The following is a 20,838-nucleotide window of genomic DNA, read 5'->3' on the forward strand; positions in this document are numbered from 1 at the left end:
TCGCAACTACAGGAACTTTTTTGAAAGATTTGTAGTTTCCTGGAATAAAACCACCACCGTTGAAAATCAAACGCATGGTAGCAGTTAAAACACGTAAAAACCACAGGCTATCAATCTCTCTCATGGTGTGTTTTCATGGAACAAAATCTATTTTCACAGATGCAGAATGTTGTTTTTGGACATTGACTGGTTAGTCCTGCAGGAACATGTGGTTGTGTGAGTTAAGGTCATTGTTCCATTTGCACATTTAAGCCGAAAGGACAGCTTCAAACAGTAAATCAGTTTAAGCATACCTGGTGGCACAGCAGATGGATTTTGACAGCCTCTGTCAAAGAATTTCCCCTCAGGCCACCACTCCCTCAACTGCTGTTGTTTTCATTCCCAACACTTTGCTTACCTCCTCCCTCCCCCTGCCGTTCCACCCCCTCTGCTTTTACTCAACTGATCTTTAGTTCTTCAAGAGACCTGTAATGGCTCGTCTGCTTTGAGGACATAGCTGTGTTGGGGTTTGAAGACAGTTTTAAGTGTTCTTCAGGCAGGGAGCGGGATGTGGCCACCCACACTGACCCTGGATCTGCTCCTGCTGGCCAGTTTGTCCCTTGGTGCTCAAGGTGAACGAACATCTTACAGACCTCAGAGTTGCACGCTTGAATGCATCCGCTGGGTAAGACTTCATACTTTGACTTCCAGCTGGCTGTATCAACATTTAAGGAATAAGCGGTACTGTTTTTATTCATTTTGCAAAGCATTAAAGTCATTATGTAAATACAAAAAACTATATATGTGTATATGTATATATATGTGTGTGTATACAATACAGTGTACACAATACATGTTTTGGTCATGGTTATGCAATTGACCATAAAATAAATACAAGTTGAAACTCAAAATTCTCCAATTAGACCCAACTGAAAATCTGGATTTCAAAGTCTAATTTGCACCTGGAAATAAGGGTTTAGGATATCATTTTTTTTTTTTCATAAAAGAAGGTAAAAAGTGTATGATTTCTTGGTCACCCAACAAATTCATTAAATGTTGTTGTTTTTTGCCAGTATTGTCATTACTGAAATTCATGTAAGTATACTAACTAGGCTGGATTGTCGCCAAGTGTGCCTCTATGTGTGTTTGTGTATATTCATCAAGGAATTTCGCTTACACCCCTCACACTCATTCTCATTCTCACAGACTGATCTTAATCTGTGTCTTTTCTTTTTGCTGCTGTGGTTCTCTCTCGTGCTTCAAGATTTTTAGCCTTTTCACTATATCTGTTTTTTTCTGGTTGCTTCAGGTCGGGTGCATAGTTTTTTTTTTTTTTTTTTCAGTGTTTGTTTAGCTGCTTTATTTAGTTTGATTATAGCATGAATCAGTCTAAGTCAAGTAACATTTATTTATATAGCACTTTTTATAATGCAGATTGTTTCAAAGCAGCTTTACAGAGATAACAGGAAAATAATGAAACAAAGTTTGTTTCCAGAAGAAAATAGCGTCACAGTCCAGCTTAAGTAAGTTCAGTGATGTTTTACTTGCAACGAACGAACAGGCAGCATTACGATTATGCATGATTATGATTCAGGCAGCATTACAGGTTATCAGAATTTTATCCAGTTCCATCTGGTTGAAGATCTTAGTCATCACGCCGCTATGAAGACGAGTTTGTTGAGGATCAGTGCCGATGGCTGTCGTGTCAATGAGGCCTTCATGTGGAGAGTTTACTTGACACAACCTCTGCTGACACTTCAGGGATGCGTTGTGGTCGTGTCTAGTCGCAGGTCCTCCATCTGATCTGGGTACGGCCCAGATCTGGCTGACTACATCATGCGTTGTGGTCGTGTTTGTCAATCATTTTTTTGTTATCTACATATTAAAATCATCAACAATTATCTGCAGCCAGTACTAATTCTGATTAAAAAAAATCTGCAAATTCTTTGATAAAGTCTATATGGTGGCCTGTATACAGCAGCTAGCACAAATGTCAAGCGCAATTTATCATATACACTAGATAGTGTTACATTAAGTACCAACACTTCAAAAGAATTATATTTGAAACTAGACTTCTCAGTAATTCTGAAGATATTACTATAGATTACAGCAACACCACCCCCTTTTCCTTTCAGATGTGGCTCGTTTATATAACAGCAATCTTGGGGGGTGGACTCATTTAAAGTAATGTATTCATCTGGTTTTAGCCAGGTTTCTGTCAAACACAACATGTCTCGGTTATAATCTGCAATCATATCATAAACAATAAGTGCTTTTGAAGTAAGGGATCAAATATTCAGCAGCCAGAGCTTTATCATTTGTTCATCTGTATTAGATCTATTTTTTATTTGTTGAACATCAATTCAATTTTTACCCTTAAATGGGATTTTTTTGTATTTCCTAATTCGGAGAACAGACACAGTCTCTTTATGATGATATCTAGGTGAAAGAGGCTCTATGTGATGGGATTTATCTGACCTTGGTGACGTGAGACAGCTAGCAGATGGTCTGTTTAGCCAGTCTGTCTGCTTCCAGACCTGAGCCCCAAATCGTCATGTTTGAGCTCTAAGACTATGTGCCATATTACTAGAGAGAAGAGCAGCACCATCCCAGGAGGGATAAATACCATCTCTTTTCAACAGGTCAGGTCTGCCCCAAAAACTTTTGCAAATGTCTATGAACCCTAAATTATTTTGCGGACACCACTTAGACAGCCAGCCATTGAGTGAGCACAGTCTACTAAGTATCTCATCACTCTGGCGAACAGGAAGGGGGCCAGAGCAAATTACAGTGCCTGACATCGTACTTGCTAGTTCACACGCCTCTTTAAAGTTAATTTTAGTGATCTCCGACTAGCGAAGTCGAACATCATTAGTGCCGACGTGAATAATAATCTTAGAGAATTTACGATTAGCATTAGCGAGCACTTTTAAATTTGCTTTGATGTCAGGCTCTCTGGCTCCTGGCAAAGATGTGACTATGGTGGCTGATGTCTCTATTTTCACATTCCGTGTAATAGAATTGCCAATAACTAGGACACTTTCAACAGGATTCTCAGTGGGTGTTTCAGAATCTATTTTGTTATGGTAATTGGAACGGAACAGCGGTGAATGTCCTGTGACTATGCCGTCTCACAGTCACCCAGTTGCACTGCTGCACGGCCTCTACTGCCGGAACCAAACAATGTACAGATTTCACTAAGCTAGTCGCATCCAAAGCAGTATCTAAAGCCCTTGCATTCTTACTATCCTCGATTAAAGTTTGGATGCGTGTCTAGTTCTGAAAGAGCACAAAGCCAAGTCCACTCTGTTTTAAATTGCAAATTATATTATTTCTAAGTGAAAAGTTAGAAGCAAGAAATCTGGCCTTTTGTACAAAGGAATTTACAAGGTCAGTGTTACACATTTGATTAATGGCCTAGAAATGGTGCAGAATCTGTAATATTTCATATTTGCCCTATTTTTTTTTTATAAAGTGGACAATGTGTATTTTCAGGGAGACCCAAGATGTGAATACTGCAGAATCACAGCAGACGATGTGCAAATATCTCCCAGTATTCCCTCCTACAGCCCGTTTGGAAGTAAGTCAATTTTATTGTATATGTCCAGCACCCCCCATAGACCTATAATGATACAATATAATCCAGCTCTGCCAAAACCCAATGGTCTTTGTAAAGGTTCAATGAGTTAATGAAATAAAGCTTCATAGCTTTTGATCACTAAGTAGGAGTAAAGGGATCGCTTTCAGCCAGTGAAATTCATTTTAATGTAAACTTGAAGATGAACCACTGCTCAAAATGGACAAAGTGACTGTGAACGTAGTTAATGATCAGTGTATAAACAACTCAACTGCAAACTCAACTGCTGATGAGTTTGAAGTTTTACATTTCTCAGGACGATAGGCTTAAGGAGAAAAAGCTAATTTAATAGTTTCTTTAAATGAATCAGAACTTGATCAGCAATGCAAACAATATGGCATTAATTGATGCGGCCAGTAAAAGTACATTTTGTGATCCATCCACTGCATCACTAAATGATAACATGTGAAATGTGTTTGAATTTGCCTTTCACAGCGATCAGTGCTCACATTCTAAAAGGATAACTGACATCTTTATTTGTTCATTTATTTAGAACTGCTTGTACAATCAGTGACGTTTCAGGTTGCGTGATGTAGGACCATTACTCTCTCTTGTTTTGTTGGATTAAGTTGTTCCGGTAATTTCACTAAACAAGACAAGCTGTTTTGCACTAAATTGTTTGCAGCAGTTCCAGGAATTACTCATATTTGGCTTTCCATCAAACTATAATCTGTATATGTATGATTTTCCATTTTCAGATGCTTTCCAAGACTAGCATGTTAGGATTTTTTGTCTTAAGTAAATCAAAGTGCCTTTCTCTTGTTCTCGGATGTTTTCAACTTTGTCATCTCAATGTTATCTAGCTTTTGACAGTGTACCTCATGTGTAATGAAAACCATTTTAAAGGAGTGGTTGATTATGATTTCACTTTTCTAACTTTAAGTTAGAGTGTAATGTTGCTGTTTGAACACAAACAACATCTGCAAAGTTACAACGCTCAAAGCAAAGGAAGAAATCATTTTTTTAAGGACTACAACAAACGACTGGTAACACAAGTAACACAAATGCAATAGCATGTCACTCTGTAGACATCTTACAACAGTTCCCACACAAACGATTTTATGGATTGTCATGATAGAATATGCTAATTAAAGACTTGAAGATAGTTAACTCCACATCTAGAGTTGCCACCCGTCCCGGTTTTCCAGGGATTGTTCTCTTTTTTGAGCGACAGTCCCGGAAAATTTATATTCTTTCCCGGGACACGAATTGTCCCGGTTTTTTGTTAAAATGTACTTCTAAAGTAGAATTTCCTGGTTTCAAACCGTTTCCTGTTACTGCAGAGCTGCCACGCGCAATTCGCTCCGTGCACAAAATGGCGACCGTTGACGTTTCGAACTTGAGTGTGTGGGCCAGTACTTCCGGTGATCTGACAGCCAGAGCGGGAGACAGCAAGAGCGAGAGACAACAGCGACCGAGGTCCATTACCACAGCGATGTTTTTCACATTGAGTGTTTTTAGGATTCATGAGAGGTGACTTGCCTTTCAGAGGGTGACAGCCTCAGCACTTGATTGTTGTGTGCCGTTATGTACCATGTCGTCACGTTACTTATAACAGAGAAGTCAGCTTTCATGCATTCCCCGTTGACGCTGCAGAACGGGCATGAGTGGATACAGAAGATCCGGAGGGATGACTTCAACCCGACCAAATTTTTAAATGCATATCATTTTCAGTGCGTTTCTATGCTTTCTATTACTGCATTTATTTTGTGCAAGTGAGATGAGTAAAGACCATCTGTTTAATAAATCATTATCTGTCTGGTGTTTATATGCAGCACATACAGTATTTTACTATGAGTAAAATATACACAAACTTACCCATATTAAATTGTTTGTCGTACCATACAGTTAAAAATGTTAAATATGTGATAATAATATTGATCGAGCAATAGATGTAAGTAAAAACAGTAGTCAGATTAATGAATGAAATACAACTGTTCACGAACAGAAGATTGTATTTGACTCATGCTGCATACGCAATAACAATTATGCCTACTGTAAATGGGTCAATGACGTGACGGGTCTTTTTTTTTTGTCCAAAGGCCTTAATAATAATAAAAAACAAATATATAACATCCAAAGTATGTAAGGTAGTACAACTTGATCTCTTTTACTGAATCCAAAAGGTTTTAATTATATTATACTACATATAAAGGTATTTTAAAGATTTTGAAGTGTCAAAAAGTCATTCGGTAAAACCGATATAGTAAATATTTAAATGGAATAATATTGCTTTTAATAACTAAAGGAACTACAATAATACAAATACAAGGCTCTTTTTTTTTTTTACATTTCCCCTTTTCTCCTTTCCCTGTGCAATGTTTTACTTGAATATGTTGGAGTGTTTAGAGTAGTCCAATAAATGATTACATTTATGAGATCAGTGATAATTTGTTTTAATTTCTTCTGTGGTACACACTATATACTATCTCAACATCAATGTCAAATCCGTTTTTAACTTTCAAATCAGTGGTTAAACCAATGACTTTTTGGTGAGATTTTTTCCATCTTGTAAAAAATGACAAAAAACAGTGTTAATTGATTGTACAAACCACAAAATCTTAAACTAAAAAAAACTAAGTAAACTAAAAAATGGTTTCAAATATAGTTAAATCTCCATTCTATTTTTTTTTTACACTTTTAAAAACCTTATTCGTCAATGACCCAATAGAGTTATAACTACGATTAGAGTTGTTTGCATAAAATGCACCGTGAACATTCACATGTTTGCCCTGTGATAGGCTGCCTACAATTTATCTCCATAAATACTATTTTCTCAATTCTGCGCATATATTTTTACTTACATCAATCGCTCGATCAATATTATTATCACATATTTTGCATTTTTAACTGTAGGTACCACAAAAAAAATGTATGGGTAAGTTTGTGTATATTTTACACACGTAGAAAAATACTGTATGTGCTGCATATAAACACCAGACAGATAATGATTTATTAAACAGATGGTCTTTCTTTACTCATCTCACTTGCACAAAATAAATGCAGTAATAGAAAGCATAGAAACGCACAGGTGAAATACACTGAAAATTCTGCATTTAAAAATTTGGTCGGGTTGAAGTCACCCCTCCGGATCTTCTGTATCCACTCATGCCCGTTCCGCAGCGTCAACGGGGAATGCATGAAAGCTGACTTCTCTGTTATAACGTGACGACATGGTACATAACGGCACACAACAATCAAGTGCTGAGGCTGTCACCCTCTGAAAGGCAAGTCACCTCTCTTGAATCCTAAAAACACTCAATGTGAAAAATATCGCTGTGGTAATGGACCTCGGTCGCTGTTGTCTCCCGCTCTGGCTGTCAGATCACCGGAAGTTTTCACCGGAAGTACTGGCCCACACACTCAAGTTCGAAACGTCAACGGTCGCCATTTTGTGCACAGAGCGAATTAACCCTTCTCACGCACAGAAAAATCGCGAAGCAAAGAGGACACGGAGACCGACAGACTAGACAGAGCAGGTTAGTTATAATATAAAAAAAATCTCAGCTCTCAGATTCTGTCAATTTTATTACGAAATTCACACAATAAACACCGTTTTGGCGTTTGTAAATGTGACGTGAAAGATCCCTAGCGGCACGTGAACTGATCACCTCTAGCTAACAGTAAATAAACACAAATGAACAATGTTTAAATAAAGCGTAAAACTTACCGAAATGTATATTCATCATACATAATATCGATCAATCAGTGTTTTTCAACCGCGGAAAGGGTCAATAAAACTGCTGGAGAACAATTGTCACATAACATTTACCTCAGGAAAGCCATTTGATGACCATAATAGGCTATAGCACTTGGTTAGCTAGAAAAAAAGTGCTATAGAGAGTATTTTGCTAAACATAGGCTACTATATTACATATTTATTATATTTACTTATCATTAAATAAAGTTGTTATTATAATAAAAAATGCATTATATTTAATGTGTTAAATAAAGTTATTTTTAACCTTAAATAATTTTACCTGCTGATAAGGCTCTCTGTATGTTTACAGCATTAGGTGAGTTTTTTTCTTGAGAAAAATTAATGCCTATCTTCTATGTATCCAAATCAGTCAATTAAATCAAATCACAAGAATTGAACTGAATTGAAATCCTGAAATTTGTTTCAAGCAATAATAAAAAACGTATCTTACCAGAAATTGTACCATATAAACATTGTAACATGTTGTCACTAAACCTAATACAATTCAGTTTAGTTACTAAAATGTTTTGACAATCACAATACACTTATTTGCAAGATTATATTTTTTTTAGAGTTAAAAATTTCAGTTAAATATAAAGGAGAAACAGTGCTGGAAAATCATGCAAACCCCCCCCCCCCCGGGGGGGGGGTTTGCATGATTTTCCAGCACTGTTTCTCCTTTATATTTAACTGAAATTTTTAACTCTAAAAAAAATGTTGGATTCTACATTTTGTCACTTCTTCTTGAGTCTCTCCATCATTGTCTGACTCCAGTTTAAACATAAAAGGCAGAACAGTTTCTGACATTTTAGTGCTTGTCTGTGTGAAGCTGCTAACACACATGAGTTCTTGAAGCTCCGCCCTCTGTGCCGGGAGCAGCAGCTCATTTGCATTTAAAGGGACAAACACGAAACGACGTGTTTTTACTGACCCTCAAAAAGGGACAACTTTAACCTGCTGTAAAAAAATATAACTGTGGGGTATTTTGAGCTAAAACTTCACATACACACTCTGGGGACATCAGAGACTTATTTTACATATCGTCACATAAGTCATTTTTCAATTATTGGTTCAGTTTTTTGTGTTTTCTGAGAAACCTGAAAAAATGACTTAGATTTAAGAATCATGTCAGGCACGAATAGCTCATTAAGATAACAAGAGCTCATTTAGTGTAACTGTGTGGTAACTCCTCTCCTCGGCCAGGTTGCGTACCTTGGCCTTGTCACTCTTTTCTAGGCCAGGAAACCCCAGAGGTCTGCCAGCATTATGTTCAAGCACCACAAAATATTCACATCGAGTTTGAAGCCAATAAAGATCCAACATATGATACCATTACTGTGTCATGGAACCCAAGCCAATATGGTAATGATCGCCAGTCAGTCTGTCTGTCCGTATGTCTTTCCATCCATCTGTCTGTCTTTCTAGCCATCCATCTATCCATCCGTCTGTCGTTCTATCTATCTATCGTCGTTCTATCTATCTATCATCCATCTATCCATCCGTCTGTCGTTCTATCTATCATCCATCTATCCATCTGTCTGTCGTTCTATCTATCTATCGTCGTTCTATCTATCTATCATCCATCTATCCATCCGTCTGTCGTTCTATCTATCATCCATCTATCCATCTGTCTGTCGTTCTATCAATGTCTACCTGTCTGTCTATGTCTGTTGTTCAATCTATCTATCGTACCCTCTGCATCGGTCTAATTATTTGATTGATGTACACAGGTATTGCATTCTTGCGTGGATTTCAAGTAACCCTTCAGGCTCTTGGTGGATCTCAGTTCTCATGTCAGCTCTTTCTCCTGGGTAGCAATCTGTCCCTCACCCCTGCACATGCCCATCGGGTATGTAAAAAAAAAAACCACTAAGGTAGCATCCAATGTCATTTTATTCTTGTTTAAATAGTGTAATATATTTTCAAGCTATAAGAAAAAAAACAGGGCTTTTAGAATCTTTTTAAGAACTTACTGTTTCCGTATTTGTACAACTTTGAGTTACCATGTACTAGTTCCTGAAGTCATGAGATCATGTAATGTATTTTCTTGATGGTTTTCACAGGTCTATCACTCAGATCCCTTCACAAATCTGTCTCTGGATAGGGAGTATGCCGTGACTGTCATGGCACTGCCCGTCCCTGAGCGGTGGGACCAGTCCTACGAGAAGAAAAAGTTTTTCACACGCAGTAAGCGCTTCCCTTTTGCTTTGAAACAAACCATGTAGTTCGTTTGATAGTCATTAACAATGTTGACAACTTGCACCACTGCACATTAAGAGAATCAGTTGACAAATGCTTAAGTTGTAATAAACTTGACAATGTGTGTTTTCAGCATGTCCTGAAAAAAATGGTCTTGAAGAGTGTGAGAAAGGTGAGTCTCTCGTGTCTTCTGTGTTCCTGTTGATCATGGCACATGGTCCTCAGATGTGTTCGTTCATGTACGTCATGTCATTCATTATAGACTGGTATCCCAGATACGTGGAGGTCCACCAGGAGAACCGGGATGTTTATGTGACCTTTAACCTTGCACCTGAGAACTTTGAAGTCCGTCAGTATTTTTCATCATGTTTCGGAGGTGGGCTACGAAATTACACGAGCATCAAACCGGTGGGTTTAAAAAAAACAAACATATTTTAAATATAACAGTGTCTATAATACAGACTTAAGAATACTGCTATTGTTGCTATTTAATCAAGTGTAATATGAATCGGTGTTATTTAAGGATCATTTAAATAAATATGAAATAAATATCATTTCTCAAACGTTTACCTGATAATTAAATCAGAACATTTGCTGATGTCCAGGATTTCAGTCTCAACAAGACACATCACACATACCGTTTGCAGAATCTCCAAGCAGGAACAAACTACACCTGTGAGGTGAGTCTTCATTCTTCAGATTAAATGGGTGTGTGTTTGTTTGTTTAACTTTCTGTATTATTGAATGAGAGATCAAATTATGTCAGGCACACAACCATTCAGACACATTAAAAAGGCTGTGCTAATAGGCTTCTGCAAATATTTGCTGTAACTCTAGATATATATCCCAGATGTTCAGTAGTATTTTTCTTCCCTCCAGATTGCTGCTGACGTCGTGGATGCAGTCAGGAAAACATTCGTTGTTGTAGTTAAACATAGCTCTGAAGGTAAAGTTGAACTGTCAAATCGAAAAAGAACACGCGTTCAGCAAAAACTGATTTGAACTCTAAGGAAATGTTAGAGATTATTGTACACGCTGAAGGCATTTTTCTTTTTTTATGTGTACAGTAAATAGCCTTCAGTGTGTACAGAAACTGCGTGTGAAGCAACATGCCAGGCAGCTTTTAAAGAGGCAACACCCATTGAAACAATTACGTTATCAAAGACTTCAATGCCATAATCAGTTTGGTATTTTTACTCCTCTCACGATATCAGAGCCATCGACCTCCCACTTCACAGAAAACCCTTCCCTGATGGTGCTCTTGTCCGTGGGAATCCTGCTTGCTGCTACCGCAGTGCTCACCTTCACCGTTGTCAACAAGAAAAGACTGAAGAAGAAAAAAGTCCAGACCAAAATGAGACCAGGTTCGAGTTTTATATCATTAACACGTGGTCAGTGATAAAACTGCTGGGCAACACATCGTCTTCTGCTCTTTATTGTTGAATGTTTTGTTTTCAAAGCAGGGCTATAAATTAATTTGGGAAGTTTAAAAGGTGTTTTTGAGAATGCCAATGAAAGCTGGGTGCGCAGGGTATGATTTATAATAGTCCTTTACGACTGTTGCTTGTGTCACAACCTGGCTCAAAGGTCACAGGGGCCGTCACACTTGTCAGACTGTATGAACATGATCCCCTCTGTGAGCCATGTCACACTGTAGGATCTCAGTTGTCATTAATGTCAGACTGTACAGCAGTCAAGGCACGTTAAAAAACGGATGCACGCAAGAAGTTTTACATCATCAGTCCGTGACATGTTCAGTGACTTGTTGAATTGGTGATTGTCGTGGGAGAAGTCTCATTACAGGACTATACATCAAATCTTCTGAGACTGACAGAATTTTGCCTGTGGTAAAAGTCATTAATCGGCTGTCTGCAAAGGTGTCAATCTAGTGATCAAAGACTTCAAATTTTGCCCTAGGATCTGAGTAATCGTTTAGGATTTAAAAAAATGCGAACCCAGCTTAAGATGTACGTTGTTTTGTACTAATTGTGTTAGTACAAACTGTTACCACACAGTTACACTAATTGTGTTGTTATTTCCTATTTGTCAGAAATCATCGAACAGTACTATGACAAAAAACTGGGTGAAGGACAGTGTGTTTTGCTGGACAAAACCACCCGTCCCCCTCGGCTACTGATTTGCTACTCAAGTAATGATGGTCCTGCCCACGTCAGAGTCGTGTTGCAACTGGCTGCTTTTTTGCAAAAGCACATGGCGACTCAAGTAAGTGTATTAGGATCAAATCAGACAAAGCATGCTGAGAATATTTGTATTATTTTAAGACTTTGTTTCCCCATCCATCTTTAAAGGTTGGTGAAACTCTTAAAACATTTAGTTTGAGATTATTAGACATTTCATGAATTAATTGGAATGTAGTGTATTAAAAAAAATCACATCGCACATTATTTTGAATTAATAGAAAGTTTTTTTTTTTGCCATTTAGCTCTTTCCAGTGTTATTTTACTATTGTTTATGCACTATTATAGTATTTATTAATATTTTGAATTTATTAATATTTTTCATTTTTGATTTAAATTGAAGTTTTAGTCATTTTGTATTGTGCTTTTGTCATTTTCTCATAGCTTTTTAATATTTCTAATTTTAAGTTTTAAGTTTACATCAACTTTTTGTAAGTTTAAGTTTTTCAGCTAATATTTATATTTTATTTAATCTAACGGAAACGGTTTTTAGGTTTAGTTAACAATAACAACACTGGTCCATTCAGTTCTAAAAACAAAGTATTAGCGCAATTGCGACTGGAACAAATCCATGGATAACAGTCATTAGATGATCCACACTGGTCATCAGCATCTTATTAAAAAAAGTATTAATATATATAAAAACTAATAAAATAATAAAAAATGTCTATGTAGTTAAATAGATAAACTACATTTAAAAATGTATTTTTAATGTATCCATAAATTTAAAAAAATTGGTAATCAACTCTTTATCTCTTAATTATCCCTATTGTTAATTCTCCTTTTTCTGTTTAGGTGCATTTAGACTTGTGGGAGGCCTTGCGCATTATGGAGGAGGGCAGTATGGGGTGGCATTGCAAGAGAATGAAGGATTGCGACTTTGTGCTGGTCATTTGCTCCCGAGGTCTCCATCAGAACCAGTCTGAGGACGAGGAACCGCTGGAAAACACCACCTTAGCTACAGTTTCCATGATCGGAGAGGAGCTGTGTCGTGCCAAAGCGTTGGGTCAAGACCTCTCCAAATTCATGGTGGCCATATTTGAGTACTCACAAGAGTCTGATATCCCAGCTGTACTAGGTCTCGCTTCAAGATACACCCTGACTAAAGACTTACCTTTGCTCTTCTCCCATCTTCACGGAGTGGCTTTGCAGAAGCCTGGAGTTTACCTACAGGTGGAGAATATTTTAGAAAGCGGGTACTGTAAACTCCCAGCTGGGGCTGCACTACAGCTGGCCATACAGGAGGCCAAGGCACAGTTTTCTGAGTAGCCGACTGAAGAGGAACATGTACGAATTCCAATCATTTCATAAGGATCTCTAGAACTGCACAGATAAACGCACCCCAAAGTATACTTTGATTTTTTTCACAGTCATACATAGCCTTTCAAAGTATAAATTCATACAGTACATGGCTGATTACATAGTGCATAAGTACATAGTGCATAGTGTGTAGAGATGCAACTTTAATCCCCTCACCCAATCACACGTCAACACCGTCTATGGTCAACGTGTGAATGTCGATTTTGTTTTGTTCTTGTTCTGTTTGTTTCTTTTCTGACTGTGAAACAATGGTCCAGGCCAGTGTTGTCATCTTGTGGGCAAACTAATTAGTGCAAAAAACAAAACAAAAACATTAATAAGCCTGCATCCGAAATTGCATACTCTTTCTCGTACTTTTTTTGAACAAGTAATTACTTCACGGCCGCTAAAAAAGTATGTTCTATATAGTGTGAGTTTAGTATGTATGTGTAGTATGTTTAGTATGAATGTAATCCGGACTTACTGCATTCCATGTCGTCATTATCATGTGACATACCAAGTTCAGTTGTGTGGCCTCACTGCCATTTGCAAATCCTCCTCGTGGCCTCATGGAATAGTAAAGTAATCTCACCGGAAGTAGTAGGTCATCCGGGTACTTTTTTGCCTTCTTTTATTAGTACTGTGAATTCAAACATGCTTCTTTTGTCACATACTGTTACTATAGTATGCGTACATTGTATGAAATTTGCCTTACACACCATTTACGTATTTCCTAGCACATGGGGTTTTCCAACTGGGGTCTGGAAGAGAGTGCTGAGGGGGGGGTCAGTGTAAATTTAGTAAATTGAATTAAAAATGTATCAAAATAAATCAATTGATTAAAAAAAAAATAGATCTAATAGTGCAGTGTAATATCAATTTTAATAACGTAACAATAAAAACAACGCACAGTGAAAGTGGGATCTGAGCCATATTTGGAGACCTGAAAATCATTAGGTACCCAGAATACCCTAGCAACCACATAACAACATTCAGAACACCTTAGCAACCACATAGCATCCACATACAGCACCCACAGGAGTTTTGCATAGACATGCACAATCAACTTTTAACTCAATTGCATGGGCCTCTTTTTAGATTGTTGTGAACAAATGAGAGGGAACCTGAAGTACAGTGAGGTTGCCGAATGCTGTGATATTTTCGTGTAAATGTGTATTCATTTTGCCTTATTTGTGTAGTTCCTGCTTATGCTCATGAATGATAAACATCATTTTACAGTGAATATTCCTAGTATTTTGCATGCAATCCCAGTAGTCCTTCTAAAAAAATGATGGAAAATGTTCAAGGACACTTTTATTGTAGTGAATGACCTTAAATTGTGTAATTTGTTTACATGAAGTGTTATTTTTAATTACCTTTATTATATTGTTTGCCAGGACAATTTTCTTTTCTTTTTTTTTTATCAGTTATTGTTGCAACAATCTGTGTTTGTCTAACATGAAGGGAAATTACTATATTTTATTTTTACAAACTGCCTTAAATGTGCTTGGTCTTACATTATAATAATGCAAGGCTTATTTATATATTTTAATAATGCATAATCTTTATATTATTATAATGCAAGGAAATTCAGCCACAATTAAAAACACACATATGTCTCAGTGAGTTGTGTTGTAAAACATCTCTGTTTTTAGAATATAAGCTATAAACTCTTACATAAAATGTTTATGAAAATGTATGAATGCATGATGTTTTACAAATAAACTTCCATTGCTTTTGTAAATAGCTAGGACTAATTTATTCGACTGATTATTATTCTTTTTTTTTTGCTTATAGGTGTACAATCTGACCCTGTTAGAAAGCTTTGATTTACGAATATAAAACTTAGTAAGCATTGGCAACAACATCAAATTGATTACATACAATTGGTTTTCTTGCATTTGAATCATTGTCAAGGAATTCAAACACCACATTTTCCACAATAAAGTAAACACATCCTAAATTTCATTGCCAATAAATCTTGTAACAACTTGCCAAAGCTGTTCAGAAAATTGGCAACACCAACAAAGACGTTTCAGAGTTACACACAGTGGAGTAATCTTTATGGGCCGTTTAGAATTAAATAATTTACTTTGGGCTGCACTTTTTTGCAGTAAATGTTCTACTAAGCTATACAAGTAAAGAGTAAATGAGCATAATACCCCATTGGAACAATAATCTAATTATTTCTACAAGAACATTATAAGCACAACTGCAGAGTTGGAACAGTTTAAACTGATAGTTGTAAACTGATAGTTGTATAAAGACAGTTTAAAACAGTCTAAGTATGGCAAGCCGTTTTAACATGTAATCCTTAAAACCTACTAGTCTCTATTTTCATGCTACTAGTACTTATTTTTTAGATACTAGTATCTTTTCCATTAAGTACTAGTACTTATTCATTAGCTACTAGTGCTTATTCATTAGATACTAGTTCTTTTTTATTAGATACTAGTAGGGCTGGGTTTCGATTCAAATTTCAAGAATCGATTCGATTCCGATTCTCAAGATCTTGAATCGATTATCATTATTCGATTCGATTCGATCCGATTCGATCCGATCCGATCTTCGAGATTTAGATAATGGTTTTTGAAAAAAGCATTTTTTTCCAGCTGTTACCTGAATTACAGGACTGTAGTTATGCAACATATTGATACTATTATTATAGACATTCAACTGCAAATTAATGGAGTATTGGTGGTTGTAAAGAACAATCCCCCTTCCAGAGTGTTGATACAACTGCTTTCACAAACTTGCACTGGTGTAGACGACCGAGGACGCAGAGGTATATCAGCACCAGTAGACCGATTATTTAGACGCGAACCTGATGTATTATTAAAAATGACATTAAGAATTTTCCAAAAAGCTGCTATAGTTCAGATGCAAATGCACCTTTATTTTTTATTTTAATGATCAACATTTAGAACACATTTGTTCTAAGCCAGTGCAAATGTAAACAGATTGTTGGTTACTGGCTTCACAGTAAACAGAGTAGAGATGCGCGGATGGGCTATTACTTCAACCGCATCACAAAACTCATCCGTCCGCAGTCTCCGCACCATCGTTTTTGACCAATTTTCAAAACCGCACCCGCCCGCCATCCACTTAATGTATGCATACATAACATTTTTTATTTGATTGGTTAACCGCCCGCCACCCATCCGAATTTAATTAAAATATAATTTTTCGTCACGACATCCGCCCGATCCACGGTTTATCCGCGGAGTCCGCGGCTGTAACCGCCAACCGCGCATCTCTACACAGAATGTAAATAAAATTTGAACTTACAAAACCTTTAGAAAACCTTTGCTTTTGTCAAGCTCGTTCTCTGCATTGCTTCTGAACCCGAAATGGTGTCAGATCGCAGCTTTGAGCGTTTCTGGAGTTTTCAAAGCAACCGCATGCTTAACGTTACTGACGTTGTTTTAATGTCCTTCCACCTCGCGCGCATGCGTGAATTCAATGACGCAGCAAGTTAAAGTTCACGGGGAAAATCGATCCTTCGAGTTACGGATCGATCTTTAGAAATTAATATGAAAATCGATTCAGAATCGGTGAATCGATTTTTTCAACACAGCCCTAGATACTAGCACCTATTAAAAAGATACTAGCACCTATTAAAAAGATACTAGAATGTATTATTAGATACTAGTGCTTATTAAATAGATACTAGTATTTATTCATTAGATACTAGTACTTATTTCAATAGTGACTAGTAACTATTCTTTTGTTACTAGTAACAAATTTTTTTTTTTTTTTGCCATTGACTTCTATGGGGATCTGTCATTCAGATATCAACTATTCAGTTCTGACTAGTATGTATTCCATTTGTGACTAGTACATATTTATTAGATACTAGTAGTTATTTATTAGGTACTAGTACCTATTACTAGATAGATACTAGTATTTATTAATTAGCTACTAGTACTTATTCAATAGATACTAGTACTTATTCAATAGATACTAGTACTTATTAATTAGATACTAGTACCTATTAAATAGATATTAGTACTTATTAATTAGATACTAGTACCTATTAAATAGATACTAGTACTTATTAATTAGATACTAGTACTTATTCATTAGATACTAGTACAGAACAGAACACCATAATCACTTAGACGCCATTCTGCTCATAGACAGTGCTCCAGTATCAACAATGACCGCGCCAGTCCGCGCGGACTATGATTGACAGCTCGCTTACGAGCAAGCGGGTCTGTGTTAAATCGCTGCTGTCAATCAACAATCGTGGGAGGGCCGAACTATTTTGTGACTTCACAAAATCGAACGGCTTGATTTGAGAGAGGGGGGAAACATATAAGAAGATAAAAAAAAAATTAAAAAAAACACTGGATGGATTTTTATCATTTTATGATGGCTGTGTACAGGCACTGCCAACTCACATTTCAGTACAATCAACTTGTAACCATTATATGACCCTTTTAACCCTTTAAGGTACGCACCATGAAAAAAGCAAAGGAAAATTTATTTCTTTGCATTTTTTATTCAATTATGATAACAATAACAACAATCAATATTTTTTTTTAAATTAGACTCTACAGTATTTTAGATACAGTGCTCTACCAAACGGTTGAGATGTCTGTTCATAGTAAAAGAACAACATTCAGAACAAGTCAAAGTTGTGCAGTTTCTTGACCAATAAAAAATCTGATGGCTGCTATTGATGGCTCCAAACACATCAAGTGTGTGTGTGTGTGTGTGTGTGTGTGTGTGTGTGTGTGTGTGTCTCTGTGTCTCTGTGTGTGTGTGTGTGTGTGTGTGTGTGTGTGTGTTGGTGCAAAACTTCACCCAAGATTTGATTAGTACGGGGCCCCCCAAGTCCCACTTTGTCAAAAAAAAAAATTATAACTATCTCGTGGCCTCAAGATAGCAACTCATGATAGTATCTTGAGGCCACGAGTTACTATCTTGAGGCCACGAGTTACTATCTTGAGGCCACGCCCACGAGATACTATCTTGAGGCCACAAGTTACTATCTTGAGGCCACGAGTTACTATCTTGAGGCCACGAGATAGTATCTTGAGGCCACAGGTTACTATCTTGAGGCCACGAGATAGTATCTTGAGGCCACAAGTTACTATCTTGAGGCCACGAGTTACTATCTTGAGGCCACGAGTTACTATCTTGAGGCCACGAGTTACTATCTTGAGGCCACGAGTTACTATCTTGAGACCACGGGTTACTATCTTGAGGCCACGGGTTACTATCCTGAGGCCACGGGTTACTATCCTGAGGCCACATGTTACTATCTTGAGGCCACGAGTTACTATCTTGAGGCCACGAGTTACTATCTTGAGGCCACGAGTTACTATCTTGAGGCCACGGGTTACTATCTTGAGGCCACGGGTTACTATCTTGAGGCCACGGGTTACTATCTTGAGACCACGGGTTACTATCTTGAGGCCACGGGTTACTATCCTGAGGCCACGGGTTACTATCCTGAGGCCACGGGTTACTATCTTGAGGCCACGAGTTACTATCCTGAGGCCACGAGTTACTATCTTGAGGCCACGGGTTACTATCTTGAGGCCACGAGTTACTATCTTGAGGCCACGAGTTACTATCTTGAGGCCACGAGTTACTATCTTGAGGCCACGAGTTACTATCTTGAGGCCACGAGTTACTATCTTGAGGCCACGAGATACTATCTTGAGGCCACGAGTTACTATCTTGAGGCCACGAGTTACTATCTTGAGGCCACGAGTTACTATCTTGAGGCCACGAGATACTATCTTGAGGCCACGAGTTACTATCTTGAGGCCACGAGTTACTATCTTGAGGACACGGGTTACTATCTTGAGGCCACGGGATACTATCTTGAGGCCACGGGTTACTATCTTGAGACCACGGGTTACTATCTTGAGACCACGGGTTACTATCTTGAGGCCACGGGTTACTATCTTGAGACCACGGGTTACTATCTTGAGACCACGGGTTACTATCTTGAGGCCACGGGTTACTATCCTGAGGCCACGGGTTACTATCTTGAGGCCACGGGTTACTATCTTGAGGCCACGGGTTACTATCTTGAGGCCACGGGTTACTATCTTGAGGCCACGAGTTACTATCTTGAGGCCACGAGTTACTATCTTGAGGCCACGCCCACGAGATACTATCTTGAGGCCACGAGTTACTATCTTGAGGCCACGCCCACGAGTTACTATCTTGAGGCCACGAGTTACTATCTTGAGGCCACGCCCACGAGATACTATCTTGAGGCCACGCCCACGAGATACTATCTTGAGGCCACGAGTTACTATCTTGAGGCCACGAGTTACTATCTTGAGGCCACGAGTTACTATCTTGAGGCCACGAGTTACTATCTTGAGGCCACGAGTTACTATCTTGAGCCCACGAGTTACTATCTTGAGCCCACGAGTTACTATCTTGAGGCCACGAGTTACTATCTTGAGGCCACGAGTTACTATCTTGAGACCACGGGTTACTATCCTGAGGCCACGGGTTACTATCCTGAGGCCACGGGTTACTATCTTGAGGCCACATGTTACTATCTTGAGGCCACGAGTTACTATCTTGAGCCCACGAGTTACTATCTTGAGCCCACGAGATACTATCTTGAGGCCACGAGATACTATCTTGAGGCCACGAGATACTATCTTGAGGCCACGAGATACAATCTTGAGGCCACGAGTTACTATCTTGAGGTCACGAGTTACAATCTTGAGGCCACGAGTTACTATCTTGAGGTCACGAGTTACTATCTTGAGGCCACGAGATACTATCTTGAGGCCACGAGTTACTATCTTGAGGCCACGAGTTACTATCTTGAGGCCACGAGTTACTATCTTGAGGCCACGAGTTACTATCTTGAGGCCACAAGATAGTATCTTGAGGCCACGAGTTACTATCTTGAGGCCACAAGATAGTATCTTGAGGCCACGAGTTACTATCTTGAGCCCACAAGATACTATCTAGAGATACTATATTGATCAAATATTTCTCATCAAATATGAAATTGAATAATATTAAATGTATCATTTTACCAACACTAACCCTTTTGTTCATTGCAAATAGCTCATTTTACCAACATTAGCTAATTTTACCAACATTAGCTAATTTTACCAACATTAGCTAGCTTCTCTACCATAAAAAGACATCTCAACCGTTTGGTAGAGCATGTTTTGAAAAAATTATTTGACCCTTATAAGACTTATTTTTGTTTAATTAAGTTACATAATTCTGTTTAACAAGTCCTCTGAAACGATAATATGTCAACGAAATAGTTTTACCTTTAAAAGTCCCGCCTATATGCGTCATCAAAGGATGAGTAAATTTTCGCTGTGTCACGTGCTGTTTGAAGGAACAATGAAAAGGCATGCTGCTCACAGACACAGCGCCATCTAGTGGATTTTTTTTTGCATTGCACAACTACACCAAACAATAGAGATGGCTCATTCAGGTTGAGTTAAGCTTGATGCATTTTTTAATTAAATATAGTGACTTAAAGTGTGGTCTACCAAACGGTTGAGTAGTACCTTAAAGGGTTAAGGATTAAATGTTAAAACGGCTTGCCATAGTCTTTGCTGGTCTTATCTGGTCTCCAGGCCTGGACCATCTTGGACTGGTTTAAGATGTTTTATACCAGAGATGGAAATTCTGCATGAGAAATGGGAACTGGAAAATTACCAAAACATCACTGATAGCTACACAAATCACCCTGAACATTACTCCACGTACTGACCATAGGAATGTTACTTTCAAGCCATTTTTGATATAATAACGGTTTCTTGTGAAGAATGCCACCATTATAAAACATTTCAAATGGGATGTAAATTACATCCCAT

General features: G+C 37.9%; 1 protein-coding gene across 1 annotated transcript; it reads left to right on the forward strand.

Annotated features, from left to right (window-relative positions):
- The first annotated feature begins 287 nt into the window (after positions 1 to 287).
- Positions 288 to 14,753, forward strand: LOC308703446 (interleukin-17 receptor D). The gene is made up of 12 exons (XM_081386924.1): positions 288 to 664; positions 3,475 to 3,559; positions 8,520 to 8,678; positions 9,047 to 9,165; positions 9,380 to 9,503; positions 9,649 to 9,687; positions 9,778 to 9,923; positions 10,121 to 10,195; positions 10,395 to 10,461; positions 10,730 to 10,879; positions 11,566 to 11,738; positions 12,509 to 14,753. Exons 1-12 carry the CDS (start codon positions 548 to 550, stop codon positions 12,980 to 12,982), a joined length of 1,728 nt encoding a protein of 575 aa, XP_081243050.1. The 5' UTR covers positions 288 to 547; the 3' UTR covers positions 12,983 to 14,753.
- Positions 14,754 to 20,838: the final 6,085 nt, after the last annotated feature.

Source organism: Scardinius erythrophthalmus (assembly GCF_964197995.2).
Source record: "Scardinius erythrophthalmus genome assembly, chromosome: 15".
Classification (NCBI taxonomy): domain Eukaryota; kingdom Metazoa; phylum Chordata; class Actinopteri; order Cypriniformes; family Leuciscidae; genus Scardinius; species Scardinius erythrophthalmus.

Coding starts and splice junctions, on each gene's coding strand:
- LOC308703446 (XM_081386924.1), top strand. CDS start 548: ATGTGGCCACCCACACTGACCCTGGATCTGCTCCTGCTGGCCAGTTTG. Junction 665..3,474: donor CGCTTGAATGCATCCGCTGG/GTAAGACTTCAT, acceptor GTGTATTTTCAG/GGAGACCCAAGATGTGAATA. Junction 9,504..9,648: donor GAAAAAGTTTTTCACACGCA/GTAAGCGCTTCC, acceptor GTGTGTTTTCAG/CATGTCCTGAAAAAAATGGT.